The sequence below is a fragment of the Anas platyrhynchos genome, chromosome 1, assembly GCF_047663525.1.
Source record: "Anas platyrhynchos isolate ZD024472 breed Pekin duck chromosome 1, IASCAAS_PekinDuck_T2T, whole genome shotgun sequence".
Lineage (NCBI taxonomy): Eukaryota > Metazoa > Chordata > Aves > Anseriformes > Anatidae > Anas > Anas platyrhynchos.
This window is the reverse complement of record NC_092587.1, coordinates 57,923,435-57,943,853: the sequence shown is the minus strand read 5'-3', so window position 1 is coordinate 57,943,853 and position 20,419 is coordinate 57,923,435. Positions and strand designations below refer to the sequence as shown.

At 41.5% G+C, this 20,419-nt stretch overlaps 1 protein-coding gene across 3 annotated transcripts in view; it reads left to right on the top strand.

Annotated features, from left to right (window-relative positions):
* TXNRD1 (thioredoxin reductase 1) overlaps positions 1-20,419 on the top strand; it is a 37,519-nt gene that overhangs the window by 1,703 nt on the left and 15,397 nt on the right. Inside the window, exons 1-8 of one of the 3 annotated variants that reach the window (XM_038165317.2) lie at positions 9,858-9,953; positions 10,506-10,615; positions 12,815-12,937; positions 15,601-15,673; positions 15,790-15,909; positions 16,780-16,922; positions 17,049-17,164; positions 18,930-19,155. In XM_038165317.2, the coding sequence (XP_038021245.1) occupies positions 12,851-12,937; positions 15,601-15,673; positions 15,790-15,909; positions 16,780-16,922; positions 17,049-17,164; positions 18,930-19,155 (765 nt within the window). In that variant the 5' untranslated portion in view covers positions 9,858-9,953; positions 10,506-10,615; positions 12,815-12,850. Of the gene's footprint in view, positions 1-9,857; positions 9,954-10,505; positions 10,616-12,814; positions 12,938-15,600; positions 15,674-15,789; positions 15,910-16,779; positions 16,923-17,048; positions 17,165-18,929; positions 19,156-20,419 lie in introns of those variants that run through there. The other 2 variants (XM_038165314.2, XM_027449522.3) reach the window with 2 other exon arrangements.

The window sequence follows — 20,419 nt, the reverse complement described above, 5'->3', positions numbered from 1 at the left end:
TCACTGAAAGACCTAAAATAGTGTTTGACAAAACCAAAAAGTAGTAAGCCAGTAATGAGCGAAACTGGCAAGGAAAATGATGGTTATCGTAGGAAAACATAAAATTTCTAAGATAAAATGCGTATATATGTTTTGTGTAACGTAGCTATTAAAAACATTCTCTTGTCCTGAGCTTGTGCTTTTAAGATGGTTATCCTACAATCCTCAAATAGTATTTAGTTTACTTTACCAGTTGCATTTCAAATAAGCAGTATTTATGACGCACTTTGTGGGTGTGAAGGTATGAAAATTGGAAATAACTCAGAAGATAATGCTTTTCCTGACTTCTTGTTAGTTTATCTTCACACAGGTTAGGGTTTTTTGTGTGTTATTAAACAGACACATTATTGCAAAGAAGGAATCATGAGAAATACCAAAACTGACACTCAAGTTGCACATCTCAGAATTGAGATATCCTGACTTGCAGCTTTTGCCTTATAAAAATATACTGAAATGTACTGTTTGTTCCTGCAGGACTCCTCAAGTGCTGTTTTTCCCCCCAGCCCAGATCCTCATGCTAGATGAATTTTATGAGTGGTTGTGTTTTCAGTTCAACTTACACACAAGTCAAACTGAAGTTGCCCAGCTCCTTTCAGGACTGGGCACTTGGGACACAGCACGTACCCCGGTGGACCTGGAAAGGTCTAGTAGACTTGGAATGAGATTTGGGTTGGATTCTAGCAAGTGAATTAACAAAATATTGTTCAAATCGTTGCTGCTTGTTTCTGGTGCTAATATGAGACGTCCTAGCTCTGCGTTGGGCTACCGACACTGGTGGTTATTGAGTTGCACCGACATTCATGTGTGGTGAACACGTGAGTAATGAGGCCCCAATTTTTAAAAAATTATTTCTGTAGTATTTCCTGCAAATGTTTGACCATATAATTTGCCTGTGAACTGCTCAGGTGTAACAATAACAAATGTGTCATCGCACCCTTTGTGGAGCAGACTTGGCTCCTGGAGGTGACACCATGGTTGCCCATGTTCTTCCTTCTCCCCTTTTTCACCAGTATGGCACCCCCTTGATTTCCACTGTGACTGGGAGCAGTGCTTACCCCTCACAATGTACTGTACTGGTCCTCTTTATTCCAAGGCCATTAGTATGGTTTCTCTGTTTCCAATATTTTTCTGGAGAGAAGCGGTGGCTTGTTCCTGTCTGAAGGCTGTTCCTTCATGAAGCCTATCTTGGACATCCTTTGGTAGGATGTCTTACTATCTGTTTGGCTGTGCTTGCTGAAAGCAAACCAAGTACCAGATGAAATAATGCACTATAGTTTAATTCAGTAGGTTGAATTGGTAACTTATTCTCCTTTTTTAAATTGATTTAAAGTGAGTGAACTTTACACCTGCTGTCTCTTGAGAAAGCTCTGTCTTTGATGCCTCCTGTATTTTGCTATCTGCCTGTTGAATGGACGCACAGCAGTGACATGAAGCTACACCAGAGGAGGTTCAGCCTGGACATTGGGACAAATCTCATAACTGTGAGGGTGGTCAAACACTGGAGCAGGCTTCTTAGCGAGGTGGTCAGTGTTCAAGAGGCGTTTGGACAACGCCCACAATAATACGCTTTAACTTTTGGTTCGCCCTGAAGTGGCCAGGCAGTAGGACTTTATGGTCTCTGTAGGTCCCTTCCAACAAAACCATTCTATTCTAGTGCAGCTGCCTTCCAGTCCGTAGCACCTGGACTTGGGTATTTCCTGAGAAATTCTTTGTCAGATCTTGTTTTCCTCATTCATACTTTTCAATAACCTCCTTTCTGAACGCGGTGTCATGTTGCACGTCTTCCTGGAAAAGCCGTCCTTTGACTTGCCAAGCCGTACCTGATGTTTTCTCTTTTTCCTCATCTCCAGCTTGGCTTACTTTCTGTTTTTCTTCTAAAAAGCTCACAGCAGTTGCTTTCCTCAGCTTATTGTCATTGCTGTTTGTACTCTCCATGCCTTGTACTGCCGTAGTCAGACTTACCTTTGTTAAACCCCGTGTGACCCCTGTTTTTGTTGGCTGCTCCAACTCTATCTACCGGGCACTTTTATTTGCATACTTTTTTTTTTTTTTTACTGTGTGCTTCCTCCTTTTGTATTTGTATCTCCTGCAATTAGAATCTTTAAAGTAGTGTCTGCAGATAAGATTTTGTCTCCCTTCTAATGGTGCGTGTCCTTTTCTTCTCTTGGTGCTATTACTTGGCATGGGATAGAAAACAATAGGAGCCTATTCTAGCGTAGTCCTGAGCTTTTAAGAATGTGGTAGTGTGCTGTAGTGCAATTTCGAGGAGTAAACCGAGATATCTTCTTAGTTCATCTTCGGCAGTAGCAAACTTGCCTATTTTGCTCAAAGAAGGCATCATTTGGCACCGCTGCCTCCCGTGTGTTCTGGCACTGCGTTCCCACTGTGGCGGTAAGGAAGCTCTCTAGTTCCTTAACTCCACCACTGTTTGCACAGCCTGACACAAAGCAAGCACGCTCCTATGCGTTGTTTCTCACTGCATGAATGTGAGCTCTTTGTTGTTTTCCACCCATCCTGCACAACCATTTCCAGTCAGACCTTTGTTGGCATCTGCATGAGGCAGGTTGGTGGTGGGTTGCAGCAGGTACGTAGCGGGAGAGGTTTGAGGGGAAGGATCTGCTGGGTTGTGCTGTTTTGTTCAGCTCGTAGAAATGCAATGTCATTGCTCGCTGGGCTGCTACAAGCAGGAATAAATTGTTCCACCCAAGTTCTTCTGTTTTTCAAGGACAAGAAAAGTTGGTTACTCTGGGTTAAAAACAAGTGCTTCTTTCCTCCTATTAAAAGCCCTGCTCAGATTAAAAACAAATATGTCAGGCATCCAAGCAAAGCACCCAAATTCATTTCACAGATTAATAACCGCCTTAAACTTTTTGCACGTTGTGGGAAATCGTCTGCAAAACCTTTGTGTTTCCTTAAACCTTGCTCACTTTTAATATTGACTTGTTTGGCAAAAAGAATGATTCTGTGTGGGATGTTTCCCTCCAGTTTTTGATGTTTTGTATGACTCAAACACAACCCTAATTACAAAGAGATGTATGGAGCTGGATAAATGGTTTTAACTGTGGTAGAAACAGTAAAGGCATGGCTGGTGGCAGTAAGGTCTAATGAACGGCAGACTACCAGGAGATCCTGTTCGCAGCCCTGCTGAGTACTCACCCTGCTGAGTTTCACCTCCCAGTGCCTCAGGTGCCACACTTGTTAAAGTGTGGCTGGTGGTACTTCCTCCTCTAGCAGCAGAGTATTAATCACAGTCTGTAGCGGCCACAGGAATTTCCAGAAGAAAAAAAAAATCAGGAAGCTCAGCTTTTGCAGGTCATCCCAAATGAAGGGTGAGCACAGCGAGAATGATACACCTACAGGTAGTCATACCAGAAATCAGCTTCCTTTGTTTTGATTTGGATTACTCAACGCGTTATACTACCAAGGGGTAAATCCAAAAGCAGCTGGGACTTTTGGTGGGAATAGGCAAAGCTGCGTGTTAAAAGTTACTGGTGCTCTCAGGTGATGATTTCCATGAAGGCTGCATGTAAAGCTTTATATGGGATGTTAAAAGTTTTACTAAAGTTCCAAAGCCAGAGAAGGTTTATCCTGGGTTTTTCATAACCTATTTAATTTAGCTCACAGTGAAATAACATGGAAAAAAATGAAAGATGGAATTGTTCAAAGATACCTAACTCATTTAGCATTACTTGCCTTTTTACTAAGGAAGAGAGAGTCTGAAGTTTACCTCTGGTTAATGTACGCAGCTGGTTCTGTTTCAGCCAATAGTTTATACTGTAGATGCTCTAGAAATATTTGAGGTTAGCATGTGATGTTATGCTCACAGAAACATCCCTATTAATGCTAATTAGAGCAACCTCACGAAATCCTATATGGTTTACTGTAAACAGTTACATAAGAAGACTTTCTAAGACAAGTAGCAATCAGTGGTCTTACACTGCCAAAGGCTTTGGTGGTGTGAGAGCTATTAGGGAAGTCTGTGTGAAAACCTGGAACTTCTTGGAGTGGGCTGTCAAGTTCCCTAATTTTTATGGCAAAAACGTGTCTCAAGGCTTTTCATCACAAGCCATGGAGCATGATGCTGTCCCTGCTGAAATCAGTAAAGCAAAATACTTTGTCATAGTACAGTTGGACTTGGTGGCACTGCTGCATGGACACTTAGAAAAATAGAAGGAAAATAAGTGACTGAAAGTAGGAGTTTCTTCTTTTGCTAGGGCCTGAGGTCATTTTCAGAAGTTCTTTTGCACACTGTCAGGATGGGACAGAGAATGGCCTGGAGTGCCTGGTTGTGTGCAGGCAGAGTAGGAGATATTTTGGTGTTGAGCTGCTTGCATTACATTAGCAACTCTTCTAGTTCTTGGATGCAAAGTTGGTGCCTCACAGTCTGCTCATGATACAAGGCTGACCCATCCTGAGTCAAAAGCAGACTGAAGGAATTTGCTCAGTTGGTCCCCAGATGCTCATTAGAAAACTGAGCTGAAAGGGGTGAATCTCATCACTTAGGGCCTTCATTCAAGCAAGAGCTTTTGAAGGGGCATTGAGAGCTTTGAATCTGACCCTCAGAGAGAAGTCGCTTGAAAACGTCTTTTGTGTGCTGAGGCATTCATCATTCCTCTGTCAGGATTTCTTTGTCTTGTCTTGGTATTGTAATTCTTGCTTTGCTAGGTAGAGGCTTGTTTAAAAGTTCTGAGTACACTTCCATTGTTCTTTGAGAAAACAGAGCTATGAAGCGTTGCATCATTTCCTATCTTCTTCTTAGGTTAATTGCCTTTAATTTGCTGGGGATAATTACATTTTTTTCTCCTATTGCTTAGAACTTAAGTTGAAAAGCACTCAGAAGAAAATGCATATCTACATGATTTTTCCACTTATGAAAATACTTTTAAATGCCTTTTTTTCTGCCCAGATAGTTGTGATAAAAAGGAATTTATGCTTTCATGAAGGACATAGGTGTTTTGGGGTAACACTATGGGCTAGATTCTTCATTAACGGAAATCTGTGCTAAAATAGAGCCCCCCACTTTCTGTTAATGTAGCTGTGTTTCAACCAAGTGCCAAGTTGTGTTATTCCACGTTATGTCTTGATGTTGCTCCCTGTCAAGCTATGCTTATTTAAATGGAAGAAGCCTTATGCTCTTAGGTGTAAAAAGTGGATTAGGAAGAATACAATTCAAACTAAAGTGCTTTGCGACAGCATACTGAATAGATATAGATACAAACCATAAAAGAGTACAGAAAACGTCACGTTTCTTTGGAGAATGTGCTTTGCTCTTTTATTTGTAAGTCTTGAAGCTTGATGGGTTTTGGTTTCAGCAGGGAGTCAGAATCCGACTATGTCCGAAATTCCCGGTTCACGTTTGTTCTTGAATTCAGTAAGTTTAGGGCAATGAGTGTTGAAAAGGACTTCAGAGGGCCAGGTTACACATCACAGTCTTTTGGGGATGTTAGGGCTGGCTTGGATCTACTCTTTTATATCGATAGCCAGTAATTGCAAGGAAAACTGTAATTACTTAATGAAGTAACTCACCAGTGGGATTAAGGATTGACTAGTGTGACATGGAGAGAGCATAAAGCCAAGCTCTTCTTAAAGCCAAGAAAACCTGTGCATCTGCTTTCTGGAGAGATATTTCCTATGAGAACCACTGCAAACACGTAAACACCTTTGGGGCATTTCAGCAATATGTCAAGTCACTGCTGTTTTCTAGGCTTCCACATATGGCGCTGCTTTGTGCTATGTGAAGAACGCACGCGTGGGAAGCTGACAGATAACAGAACAGACCTGAAATCCAGGGAGAAAAGGAGGGAAGCCTGCCATGGGCAGAGATGCCACCCACTAGATCAGGTTGCCCAGGGCCTCATCCGACCTGGTCTTGAACAGTTCCAAGGATGGGGCATCCACAGCTTCCCTGGGCAAACTGTGCCAGTGCCTCACCACTCTCTGAGTGAAGAATTTCCTCCTAACATCTAATCTAAAGTTCCCCTGTCTCAGTTTAAAACTGTTCTCCCTTGTCCTATCACTATCTGCCCTTGTAAAAAGTTGCTCTCCATCTTTTTTATAAGCCCACTTTAAATGCTAAAGGTTGCAATGAGGTCTCCCCAGAGCCCTCTTTTCTCCAGCTCTCTCAGCTTGTGTCTCTCCTCTGGACCTACTCTAACAGCCCCCCATCCTTCTGGTGCTGGGGGCCCCAGGCGTGGATGCAGTGCTCCAGACAGGATTTCGGGGGGACGATCCCCTCCCTCCACCTGCTGGCCACTCCTCTGCTGGTGCATGTAGGTGGGAAAGCTGAAGGAGGCAGTTTTCTTCAACTTCTGGGTTTTGACGCGTTGATATTTGACATTTAGGAAAGACAAAGATCTTATCTAGCAGTGCAATTTCTGTGCAGTGATGATGACACATGGTGTTTTACCCATCTTTAAGGACAAGCAGCCAATTTCAGAGAGAAGGCTAGAGGTGCTAGTACTAGGGTGTAGCATATATCCTGGTCCTGCGTGTAGGCAGCGGGATTCAGGGCTCACATACAGCAGCCTTCAGTAGTAGCACGCACTCACTCAGTGCTCACTTCTGATTAACAGTGCTCGTCAGTGGGCGCTGAATTCCGTGTGTATAAATGATGTCAGGATGGTTTGTCTTCATGTTAGTGACTTAGTGTGGGATCAGACTTTGGCAGTGTACAGGTGGGGAGGCAAATGTACCTCTAAGCTATCTTTAAACTTCCTCTGACGGGGCAGCCAGGTGCTGAATCAGCTCTTGGAAGGAATGAAAATTGCCACAGGGCTGCTGGTTTACCCTGTCAAAGGTAACGGTGGTTTTTGGCCAGGATCACTAGAGCACAGCACACACAGACCTTATCATAGCAAGCCCTGACACTTCTACACCAGCCAGCTCAGTTGCTTCTCTTGGCTAGCTGTAAGGCTGCTCTGTGTCTCTGGCACAGTAAAAAATTAAAGCCTGTGAGATAAGTTGAGGGTCTAACTTATACCACTGGCTCATCAAAATATAGTTTCTACTTATCATTTTTTTAATTTTTCATCCCCTGATCCTGAATCTCTTGAAAATACAGGTGCATTGTGACTCCTCTGGGGTAAAGCCTGTTTAAGAGGCTTTCATCCTTTCCTGCCTTCTGCCCCACGTTTCTATTCCTTCATAGTTTTCACTAGTTCAGCTGATTGCAGGGCAGCCTCTCAGCATGGATTTGTGACACGATCCAGGCTGGAGGTATGCATATTTTAAAGGTTTGGGTTTTTGTTGTAATCTGGATCACATAATGGTTTCATTGCCCATCACTTCCAAATATTTGAGCTTGTGCAACTGGGGAGGTAGTGACCTGTGCTGAAAGGGCAGAAATGAGCAGGGAGAAGGAAAAGCTGAAACTTTCTCCACCTACAAAGCTAACTTGAGCAAAAGGTAAATCTTCGTTGTCATATGAAACATCCTGCATTCCTCAGCTGCCTGGGGATAAGACTTTAAAGCAAGCCACATGACTGTTTATAAGCGTTACAAAATTAGAGGCATCTTCTACACTACCGAAGACGGCTATTTTTTAATTACACGATTTTGTTAAAAATATTGCGAAGTTCCTTCTCATTAATAATGGCCTCTGTGTGACATACAGAATCCGGCTAAATCACCACATACTTGTGCCTTGAAGCACCTCAGGCTACTTCACGGCAAGGAGTTGCAAGGCCCGGGCTTTCTGCTTAGCCCCACGTGCTGCCCGTGCAGCTGGTGAACGCTTCAGCAGAACAAGGCAGTTCTTATCCCGGAGTATTTCTGCTCACGAAGCGGGTCTGGGCTGTTCTCTAGGGCTTGTCAGGTTCCTCTGTGGTCAAGGCCTTCTGAAACCAGCCGTGCCTTTCTTCACCCCCCGCCGTGAGTTACACAAGTCTAAAGTTCAGAGGCCAGGCCTCCGTACCAGCATGAACTTTGGTTCATGAGGAAGCTCTCTCCCAGTAAGGATATGAGTTTAAAACACCACAGTTCGTTCTTTCTTGATCTGCACGAGAAGTGGCAGTGAGGCCTAGCATGGTCTGTGTCAGAAATTTATTCAGGTAAATGCTAGAAAGGCAGTTTCTTGGCTGATTTAACAACCTGCTGAGCCAATCTAGCAGTTGTACTGCCACCAGTGAGAGAAATCCTGCTGCCTCCTCTTCCTCTGCTCTGGTCAGTGTGGATGTGCTGGCTCCCTTGTACCAGCTGTGTCACTCCTGTGAGGGGAGAGACCTAGTTAGCCTGGTCAAAAACCACCCATGTTTTCTCTTCTCCTGGGTTAGTGCATTTGTTTAGCTCCTGTAAGGGTCTGTTGGCTGCCAGAGCCAAGCATGCGGACAGGGTATGGAGGCAGGAAGGAGAAGAAAAAACAGCACGGTGGATCAGAGTAGCCTTAGACCCAAGAAAGGGTCTTCTAAAGCAATGCCTTGGTGCCTCAGCTCACCCCATGTCAGGGAGCACTTGGCAGGCAGTAGGGGAGGTGGCACACAGCAGCCACCACCTGGATTGGGACTAACAAAAGCCAAGAAGTGACAGTGCAGGGCTGGAGCCTCGCTGGATCCTCCTGAGGTAGCCACAAACTGCTGCAGGTTTGCTGATGGCAGTGCTGATGCCAGCCAGCAAAGAGAATAGCCCCTCGTGTTGCATATCTCAGAATGGTCCAGAACAGCTCGCTGACCCAGGTGGAGTTCAGCAATCTCAGCCTGAGGAATGGTATCTGCTGATCGATTTCTGGAAGGCATCGATTCACCAGCGGTAGCTGTTATAATTGTCGTTAATGGGTGGACTTTTATGGGGAGCCAGCACATGATGCAAAAGCGTTTTTTGCTTTGTCATTCTGTCTGTGGCAAATTGCCCGGGCCAACAAGGGAGAGGCCCCTAGCAGTACGAACCTGCAGACAAAAGTCTTTCAAGTTTCTGCCAGAGGTTACGGTTGCCTTTGGGTTTTGGGGCCCTTGGTAAAGCTGTGAACCTCTAGCAGAGATCTGCCTGAAGATAGAGGTGCTTATATAAATGTCTGTGTTGTCTAACTAGTAGGTTTTTATCTGATTTAAGATACAATTTTACATGAACATTCCTGAGGCTGTTCAGACTTGTAGGAAAAAACTACAAGACTTCAGTTGCTTTAGGTACCCTCAGGACTGTAGCTTTGATAATGTATTGAAGAAAAATTCCTCCGATGCGCAGATGGTGACCAGTGTTCAAGCCTGTGTTTTTGCTTTTCCCAGGTGTGTCTGTGTGTTCATGCAGACATGAATTCCTGGGTTCTTTCTCCAGGCTAGAAGAGGCCAAGAATTCTCCATCATTAACATTGCTATTAACTCTTGTGTAATGACTCAGATCTTTAAACCCCTTTGTCAACATCAGTCGAGTTACTCTTCCTAACACCTTTGTGAGATAGAGGGATTTTATCACCAAGCTGCAGAAAGGAAAACCAAGACAGCAAGCTTACAAACCAGTTTTCAGTGAGTGCCTTTTTGTGTTTGTGTGTGTCTGGGTGAACACTCTTCAGATTTGTGGGCTCCCTGCCCAAGGAACGTCTACACGCTCAGTGTGGCTGTTTGTCTAGCTATGGGCACGTGTCAGAGTTTGTTAATTAGTGATGGCTGTGCAGTGCGAAGGATGTATGTGACAAACACAAACAAGTGTGTACTGACCCATTTGTTGGAAATGAAGGTTAGCATAACTCAGAGTTATGTATAGGAAGGCAGAGCTGATAGTGGTTTCCAGTCATATATCAGATTATTTTTGCCATGCAATGCCTAGTGAAGTATCACCATGTATAGAGATGTTATTTTTTTCATGCTGCTAATATTTTACCTTTTCTGTAGGATATCCTTATCAATTGTGACCAATGAGCCGGCACAGATCTTTGCCAGACTTTTGAAAATGCTTATTTAAAGGATTTCAAAGGAGGAACAAACTCTGTAAGGCAGAAATTATTTGGAGGGGGAAGGGGGGGCTGCATGGGGGAGAGGGGAAAAAATGTGATTATATTGTTAAAGATTTGAGAGAAATTTCCAGGGGAACTAATTGAAAGAGCAAAATTGGAACTTGGAATTCACTTTAAAATATTTAGACTGAAAAAATGGTAGCACAACAGCACTAAAAAGTCACTTTCTGAGTAAGAAAAGCAGAAATCACCGTTTTGCTTTTAGACTGAAGTTGCAGGCTTAGCCACAGCAGATCGTATTTCCTTGCTTTGTTTCAGGCATCTGGTCAGATTGGCAAAACGTCCTGGAATCCCAGCCAGTTCTCGTATGGGATTTTTCTTAAAGACAAAAATATAGCAAGTCATCCTAACGTTGCAAATGACTCATCAGTTGCCTTAGGAAACACTCCCCTGAGACAGGCGTGCTGCAGATGAGGAAGTGATGAAGCCGCCAAGGCCACTCCCCCAGACAATTTCGCTTCAGGAGCACAACCTACATAAAGGGCGCCACTCCAGACGCTAGATTGTTTTGTCCTTTATTTCACAGAGAGTGCACAGAAGCTGCAAGAAGTGCAGTGCGAAGTAACCACAGAGACTTCACAGACAGGTGTTTCTGTGCAAGAGAAGCAAATAGGAGGTCATGAGAAAACTTTAAAGGTAGGGGGACATGCATTTTAAACTCTGTAATTTAGTTTTGGCGTGGAAAAATAAGAAGAATTTAAACTTAAAAGAAAAATTACAGTTCTTGGGAGAAGAAAGGAGGAGATACATTCTCAGTATGGGGTCGCAGTCCTGATTCAAGGTCAGGAACAAGTTGCCCCCTGAAATGGGAAGCAAAGCTTGTCTATATCCTGGCTGTTTTAGAGTGGAGTTCTAGGAGATGGTTTCATCAGGGAAGGTTATAATCTACTAAGTGTGATCTAAGCTTTTAGTATGTTTTCATCAAGAGCTTATGACAAATGAACAAAACAATGGGTTTGTTCCATTGAATGGAAACAAAAAAAACAAAGCTAATGGTTCCACCATTGATGGAATAAAAGCTGAAGCTTCTTAATCCACATGTAAAAATACAAAGCATTTTTCCTAAAAGGAAGATTAAAAAAAAAAGGTATGATTATGATCAGTGATCTAAGCAAAATCCATGAGTAGATATTGTAGTTTCTTTATACTTTACATCTGTACACATCGTAAAGATGCGATTCTTGGTAGTTGGGTCTGATGACTGCGTGGGAGGTAAGTTTGAATCTGCCCTTAAGCTTCACACCGTCCTGTTGTCGCTGAGCGAACAAGAGGGCATACTTCAGAAATGAACAACGTGCTTTCTCTTGTTCTCTGTCCCTAAATAAGAATAAAGTGAAACCGCACACCATAATGCGATACATGCTCCTTTTTTAGTCTTTGTGATTGCAGTAGGAAGTTTGTCTGATGACTGTTAGAAAAATGGAAAAAAGGAGAACTGAGTGCAGACAAGATTCAGTGGCAGGGTTATATATTGGGGTGGCAGTGCGGGAAGAGAAAAGGAAGGACGACAAGGTATTTTTGGATGTTTTCACAGAAACAACAGATGTCTTCGAGGTTTTGGTTTTTACTAATAACATGCTGGTTATGAAAGACTAATACGAATGTAACTTCCTACAGGCAGAAGTAGAGTCTGAATTTTTGCTGAAATTACTGGTGGAGTGTCAGGGATTTTTTGTCACTGTTACAGATGCACTGGCACCAGTTATGCTTGGAGAGAGGGACTAATCTAACCACAGAGAAAGGCAGTTGTAGAATGGCTTGAGCTCAAAGGGAAGCTTAATGCAAAACAAAATTTAGACAAGAAGAGAGGGAAAATGTCTCTGTTTTCTTGTATTCTATTTACCATGGCAGAAACACTTGAATAACAAGTGACCAGATTTGTAAAGTGATGTAGTGAGGTTTCTTTAGTTACTTTTTTTTTTTTTTTTTTAAGTCTTAAAAGTTTTATCATGTGTTCAGTTGATACTCAGTGATTTGTATCAGTTGAGGCATCCCGTGTTTACTCACTCCAAATCTTGTTGGGCATTTTGAGAGGCATTGAGAATTTTCCCAGCAACCTGAAGGACCTGAGGATCTGAAGTCCTGATTCACTGGAGCTCCACAATTTGAGTACGAAGAATCATTTTAGAAAAAGTACATGAAGATTAATGTAATGTTCTGTGTGGCACAGAGTGGTCAGAATGCATTTTAGGACTTAGGGGATTATTTTCCTGTGGTTGTAGTCATCTGATCCAAAAAAAAAAACCCAAAACCTCTCATGAAACTTTAGTGATCACACTTGATTTGTTTGATTCCAGAGTTAGCTACTGTGATAATCTAGTCATGTTATAAAAAATGTCGTTTTCAGATAGTATTTTTTTCAGACAGTTCTTTTCATTCAGCTGGTAAGGCTGGTAATTGCAGATTGTTATGGTGTTGCATATTATTGTATTTTCCTACTCATATATGCAGCAGGAGGGGAAAAAACTAATTAGGGAAGTCCAGGGCAGATGAAAGGAATAAAATAAATCCGTAGAATGCCTGTGTCAGCAGGTATGCATCTCATCCTAGTGCCCACAGTATGAGGAGGCACTGGGGTTGTGGTGATGCGGAAGACTAAGCTCTGCAAGGAAACCCAGGTCTCCAAAGAGCACGGAAATTCATAGTTCAGTATCTAACAGGTACTGAGCTATCCAACAATGGATTAAGAAGATGAAGATTTAAAAAGCTAATTAAGAGAAAATACAGATGCACTTACGTTCCCATATCACAATATTTGCTGCTGAAAATGCTCATTTTTAAACACCATGGGTAATGTTTCAATATTCTTTAATCCTTTTTGCTTTCTCTGTTCAGGCACATAAAGAAGACAATCCTCAGAGTCTGCTGGAAATGAACGGGCATACAGCGGCGCCCCATTCCTACGACTATGACCTCATTGTCATCGGTGGGGGCTCAGGTGGTCTGGCCGCTGCCAAGGTATGGGACAGAAAGTACAGATTTATACTGCCCTTTTAAGTGGGTGGCTGACATCCTCAGCACCTTGGATCTGGATATCTTGAACACTTGTAGAAACACTTCTGCCTGTTCAGCAGGAGTTCTTTTGAAGTTACCTCCAGGTTAAAGACAGTCTTCTCCATATCATAGGTGTAGAATACAATAGTATTTTCTGTATGTTCAGAAGCAGAAAAACATAAAAATGTCATGGTGTACATTTCAGTGGAGTGAAACTTGGTTCCCCTGTATACCCACAGATCAGAGATAATGCTGTTAGAAACCAGAAGTTACTCAACAGAGTCAGAGTGCACAGCTGTGGTGGACTGTAACATGTAGGATGTCTGTAATCTATTTTGGTAGTTTGTACATCAATAAGGCACTGTTGTCGTGGCCGAGGATGAAAGATAAGATCTACAAAAATTCAGAGGACCTGGAAAGAGAAGTTTTCAGGGTCTAGGGGTGCTTAATATGAAAGAGTAAAAGAGAACTTGCAGGAATGCAAAATCGGCTTGGAGTAATGAAAAGCCATCTGTTGAAATTCCCATTAGGAGGCTCCTTTGCTTTGCTGTATGCATATGCGAGGTTGTGAGACTGCAGCTGTGGTGATTATTGCATCATTTCTCGGCTGTGGGATGGAAAAGGTGTGGGGCTAGAGATAAATTACCTTATTCAGCATATAAAGTATATTGCCTCTTAGTGTACTCGTGATTGTGGAGCAAAGGACGGTAGATCAATAAAGACACCATTGCTATCAGTAATGTGTGTGTTTCAAAACAGCTTCATTAAGTTGAAATGAAGCTGTTCTATGTGTGTAGGCTTCTGACTAATACTTAGTTTATTCAGTATTTTTAGTGCTTTAAAAATCAAAACAAAACAAGAACAACAAAAAACAACCATACAGCTCTTCTACCAAGTTCCGGATATCTATAGCAATTTAACTAGGTTGATTACATGTTTGTTTTTTGTTATAACACATGCAATATTGTGTGAACAACTTCCCCTTCCTCTCCATACGGTGCTCAGAGCTTTTTATTTTGGAGGCTTGTCTCCACAGTGAGTGCCAGTGCTGCCAAGCTGACTCTGAGCAGCCCAGCCACAGACCCAGATCAAAACTGCCAGGCCACCACTACCAGTTCACAGAGAACAACTCCAGCCCTAAGCAACCTTCGTGTTCACAGCACATTGCACTAAATCCAGCAAGGTCTGAAAGCCTACAGGGCAAGTTTTGTTACTGTGGGCTTATCACCCTGCAGAAGTGGCTCTATCTGTTTGTGATCTCTATTGAGGTGGCAGTACAGTGCTGTGCTCTGTTGTGTATAGCTCCATGTAGCTGAGTGTGAGCTTGGGAATGGTGCGTTCTGGTTAGACAGCCAATGCCGGTAACGTGCTTTCAAACTGCTGTTTGAAAGAGTTGTTGTTGTAAGGAAGCATTAATAACACATCTAAATCCCTAAGCACCTTTCTGAGAAACTTTATCAAAGGTGCTGCTAATGCATAAAGTGAGCCTCTTGGCCAACCTTGATCTTTAATTGGAAGTAGAAATTTCATACGTTAACATTTTCCTAAGGTGTCTACAGCGTATGTTGTTTGAAATATGATTTGTGTTTTGCATGAAATAAGATGCATTTAAAATTGAAATTTTGATTGTCAACTATTTGGATTAACAAGTCCTACTAGTAATCTAATGCTGAAAGCTATCCAACTCCTCCCAAACCAAACCCAAGGCCTTAGGGTAATATCCTGTGCCTATAGTTGCTATTACATGTCTGAGAATTCATCACGTGATGCAGCACAGTTGTGGTTATTCAAAGTACCAAGCTATTTTGCTGCATCTCGTGGAGGAATCTTTTGTTTCTCAGTTCTGTAGTGCTTAAGTGTTTTTCTCTGGTACCACTTACTACCATGGATTTTTACCTTTCTCTTAAAAAAAAGCACAAAGGGAATACTGGAGTCAGTGTAGAAATTCAATTTCTCAGAATCATGCACACACATTGCTTCTATATTTGCTAATGAAACTTCTCAGGGGAGTTATCATAAAATAAATCATTGCCTTTCTAGAACGGATGACATCTGTGCATCCTGAAAGTTGAGTCAGCGTGCCACATGTTAACTAGGGTGAAGAGCAAGACCTCATCCTGACAACTGTGTATTGTACACAAAATTGAACGTTTCTTTTCTACAAGGAGAAAGACTGGATGAGTCTAGTGGTAATGCTTGGGCCATATGAATGCTGATGTCATTGTGTGATGTGGTTTCAAACAAACATGTGAGGAACCATCTATGAATGGAAAACCAGATTAATGAAGAACTTGTTAAATATATTAAAAGCAAATGTCATGTTGGGAAATATTGTAAACACAATGATGGGATGGAGGTGAGAAGAGGTTTGACTCCCAGAGTTCTTGATCAACTGGTGCCATGCTCATGTTTAGCAGAGTAAATGCCTGTTTTTCCCCTTCATCTTTTTTCTACCGACTGCACAGACTAATTCTGAAGATTAATGGCTGTCTGGCTGTTCTCTTGCAAATCATTCATTATTGCTTAATTAAAAGTCACAAAGCTTTTCATCAATGCATGATGTTATCATCTACTCCAAATTTAACCTCTAATATTTAGATACATGTCTTATTTAATTTGTTTTGCAGGAGGCTGCCAAATATGGAAAGAAAGTGATGGTGCTGGATTTTGTCACGCCTACGCCTCTGGGAAATTCATGGGGTAAATTTTTCTTCATTGCAAATTTGTTATAAAGGAGCGTTATTTACTAAGAGTCTGATTGTTCTTTGGGATCAGCCACACCGATGTGAAAAATGCATTCTGTGCCTTTCTCTCAGGTCTTGGAGGAACTTGTGTAAATGTGGGCTGTATACCTAAAAAATTGATGCACCAGGCAGCTTTACTGGGACAAGCCTTGCAAGATTCACGCAAATTTGGATGGCAGTTTACTGAAGAAGGTACGGAAGGAGAACTTTTTTTTTTCACTTTTGTCATTTGTGCTGAAAATCCATAGGTTCTTTTCACAGTCAAGTGTTTGTTGCACTTACGTGCTGGCTTTAACAATGTTAGGCAACTTCAGAGCGACTACACATAAGCTTAAGTGCTTTTCAAGTTTGAAGCCACAGGACTTACTGCCTTGCAGCATTTGATCTGTTTTTAATATGTTCTCATTGTGTCAGTGTTTGATTTATTCACACTGCTGTGTGAATAAAAGCAGTAAGATATTACTCTATTTCTGAATGTAACACAACATCCAAAGGAATACCCCAAAATGTTGTTTGTTAGAAACAGAAGCTTACTAATAATTGCAGGCAAGGGTTACTGTTCCCTCAGTCTGCATTGCTTCTACATCAGAAACTGATTTTTTCTTTATATTAGCTCTAGAGTACATGGTTATAGGATTGGGATCTGTTTAGGGTGTAGTTCTATAAGGGGGAGCATGCAGAGGCACCTCTGAGATGCATAATCTTCACTTGTTGAGCAATGTCACCTGCTCAGAACATGTGTCATTGGAAAACAATTAATAATATGCAAAGTCTAAGTGTTCCATGTGTCAAAGGCTACGGCTGTGCTAATAAAGGGAGGAAATATTGCAAATGCTTGGCAGAAGGCAAGTCGTTGATTGTTTAAGGCGTATCTGGTTCACTGACCTTTCGTTTGGTCTCTGCTGATGTAGCTCTTTGAATTTCAGTAGAGTTACCTTGGAGTGAAATAGGAATAGGACAAAGGTGACTGGGTCATGAAAAAAGTCTGTCTGGGAATATGGGGTTGGCTGTGGAAATAAGTCTGTCAGACTGAAAGACAAACATCTGTTTTGTTTCCAACAGTCAAACACAACTGGATGACGATGACAGAATCGGTTCAGAATTACATTGGCTCACTGAACTGGGGTTATCGAGTAGCACTGAGAGAGAAGAAAGTCACATACGAGAATGCATATGGAGAATTTGTTCAGCCACACACAGTCAAGGTACTGCCTACCCCTGTTTTCTGGGTCTTCCTGTAGTGTTTTCTGAATACAGGTGTTCATCAAAGAATAATATTTCCCGTAGTAGGACTACAAAATACTCACTTTGGACTATTGCTTTGTTCACAGGCAACAAATAAAAGAGGAGTTGAAAAACTGTACACAGCTGAGAGGTTTCTCATTGCTACTGGTGAAAGGCCACGCTACCTGGGTATCCCTGGAGACAAGGAATACTGCATCAGCAGGTAAAAACAGGGAAGAACGTGAAATCATTCACTGTGTGTAAATGCTTAACCTGTGAGAAATGGTGGTAAAGCATAAGCAGCGCTGCTTGCATGCTGTTGTTTCTCTATATTGTTTCTTTCTGCTTCTTAGAGGAGAGCAAGGAGAAGGAGAAGAGCTAGAGACAGATGTCAGGGTGCTGGGAACATTGTCTGGTGGACGCCACTGGCCTGTGGGTGGTAGGCTAGAACAGTTCCATTTCTAGCTGATAACAGAGCAGCTTGAGAATCCCAGAAATCATTTGCGTGTCTGTCATAAAATTAATTCATCATTTGTGCCCCGGTTACTGTTATACACATTTTCTCCTTATTCTTTATGGTCTTTCCATTCATGTACTGAGCTTTGTTCATAATGAAGAGCACAAGTCTACATGGAGAAAGGCTCCAGCTCAAATGTCAGGGAAAGGGGGAGTTCGAAAGTAGCTGATGTTGTGAAGCTGGTTGAAATGTGTCTGTCCTCACACACTGTGGGAGTCCCAGTCTTGAAACCTGAACCAGTTTTTTCCCAGCTACTTAGTGAAGTTCAACTTTGGGGAGAACCTGCTTCAAATGTCTGTCTAAAAAAGCAAGGAACTTCAGCACAGTTTTACATGTGTGCACACATACAAAAAAGTGATATGCAGATGAAATGGATAAAATGTGCTTTCATATCAGGCTAACTGCTGAATTACATACTGTAGAAACACAGGTTGGAATTACAGGCTTGCAAACCTATAATAATGAAATAAATGACTGGCATAATCCCTGTGAAACTCAAACACCATGTTGTATGTTTCCCTAATACCAAGTGGTAGTAAAATTAAAGGTAGTAGATTACATGGCTGATAAAGTAGGGCTTTAAAATAACAAAAAGGTGGAAGGGTCAGGAATGCCAGAGTTACAGGCTATCAGAGTGAGGCTGTCTATTATAATCTTAACTGGGTTCCTTGAGAGCTAGGAGCTATGATGTAGCCTTTAATTACACAGGCACACTTCATTCCACTGCAGCATTTGCAGAGAGCATCTTGTTTAGTGGTTGCCGTTGATGGCTGAAAAAGTGTCTCTTTTTAAAATGTAAATCTTTGGAGAATTTTCTTGCCAAACTCTGCCTGAGTTTCTGCTGAGCAAGCATGATGTCTCCATGAGGCCCTGGTTCCATAGCCTGGGTCTAATTCCAAGGTGTGTCAGAAATGAGACATTGATGAAGCAGTTGAAAGAAGTGGAAAGCAGGCAAATAAATGTTTGCTCTAATTTTGTACTCCTAGCTCTGCCTGTTACTGTGGTTTGCATTAATTTGTTTTATTGTCTGCACGTATTTAGCACTGTGTATAATTAATTAGCAAAAGGAGAAGTCTTCAAAGAAGTTAAGGTGGTGTGTTTATTTACATGCTAAACCCTTTCCTCTTCCTTCTAGCTGTCAGGAGCTAAAATTTGCAGTAAAATATTTGAAGCAATTCAGGAAAAATATCCTATTTTTTCAAAAAATTGTCAGAAGTCTGTTAAAAAAACCTCTACATTTTATTGTCTCTTTTGGAGTATTTCATATTTTTGCGTGTGGTCCTAATTAGAATGTTTTAATCTGTCATATACTGATCTAGTATTCTAGCATGATTTCCAAAAATAAGTTTTGTTGGTGTTTGTGATCAGGAAAAGGAATAAAATCTTTACAAAAGAAAGTAGAAAAATATAAAGTGCAGCATATTCTCCTGTTTTTCTCTAACTTTTTTATTTTGTTCCCCTTCTTTTCCAGTGATGATCTTTTCTCCCTGCCTTACTGTCCAGGGAAAACCCTGGTGGTTGGAGCTTCCTATGTGGCCTTGGAATGTGCAGGATTTCTTGCAGGCCTTGGGTTAGATGTCACGGTAATGGTGAGATCCATTCTTCTAAGAGGATTTGACCAGGATATGGCAAACAAAATTGGTGAATACATGGAAGAACATGGAATCAAATTCATCAGAGAGTTTGTGCCGATCAAGGTAGGCTTGAGGTAGTACTACAACTGATTGTAATACACCTTTCATAATGAGTTAGTGTATGCTACATTAAACAGTTGTTTTGCCTACTTGGGCTGATCCTGAAAATATTGAATATACCTGAATTCTAGCAGCTGTTCTGAAGGCTTAAAGACTTCTTGTGGACTGATAAGTGGGAAGATGTACATGTATACTTCCTGTAAGACCAAGGCTAGTGCATCACGAATAGTCATCTTTTTCACTGTCAGTTCTCAAATTCTCAGCCAGCAAATTCTGCTTACAGTGCCTAGGACTATCCAGAAAGTAAAGGAGCTTGTAAAGTATCCATCTCTGTCTTTTACTTGGCAGAGACCTTACGTACGTGCCTAATTTTCTTGGAATTCCATAGGGGTGTGCATGCAGGCAGCTAGGTCTATGTATAGGCAAATTCAGGTTGCAGAGTAGATGAGATAAGTTCTGGAGCTTTTCTTATGTTAAATTGCCTTAACAAAGGCTTCAGAGAGTCCTAGCAATGTTGTTTGTTGTTTTTAATGCTTTTCTACAACGATTAGTCCTTAATTATGAAATAGGAAATAATATATTAAGCATTTTTCTGATTGGTGTTAAGCTAGTATACTACTGAGTTTAACACTTTAGGAAGTAAAGTATTAAATAGAGTGAAAACTGGTGTTTGTTTTTTTTTTTATTATTATTATTTATTTTGTTTCTTTTTCTTCACACTTACTAATATCAAGAATAATTTAAAAAATGCTCTGGCCAGTTATCACTCTGTAGATCTGACCCTACAGAGGGTCAGGGATGACTATCTAGCTTTTGATTGTTTCAGATTTATCTTTCTGTAAATTCTTTTGGTGGGGTAGGAAAGGAAGATACTAGTCTTCAAAGAAGCAGAGATCATTTCAACTAAATGGCATGTGGCCTCCTCCAGCCAGGTGCAGTCTGCAAAGAGTCCCTCCCCCTAGTCATAAAGTACACTTCTGTCCCTTCAGGATGTGTTTGGTTTCAATGCGAATAAAATATATGGCCTTGTTTCTAGTTGAGAGTAGCCTTTAACTGCTGGATATCTCCTTAGTAGATCTTTTCATCTCTTTCTTGCATTGTTTTTGACGTTCTGCATGTTCTGCTTATTATTCAGTGTGACACTTGAAGACAGAAAATGATTATAAATAATGCCACCTTCAAATAGGAGCAATTTAAAAGTGATCTTGTAAACTTGATAGGATGGGACAGAAGGTTGGAGTTCTTTTAAATTTAAAAAAAAAAAATA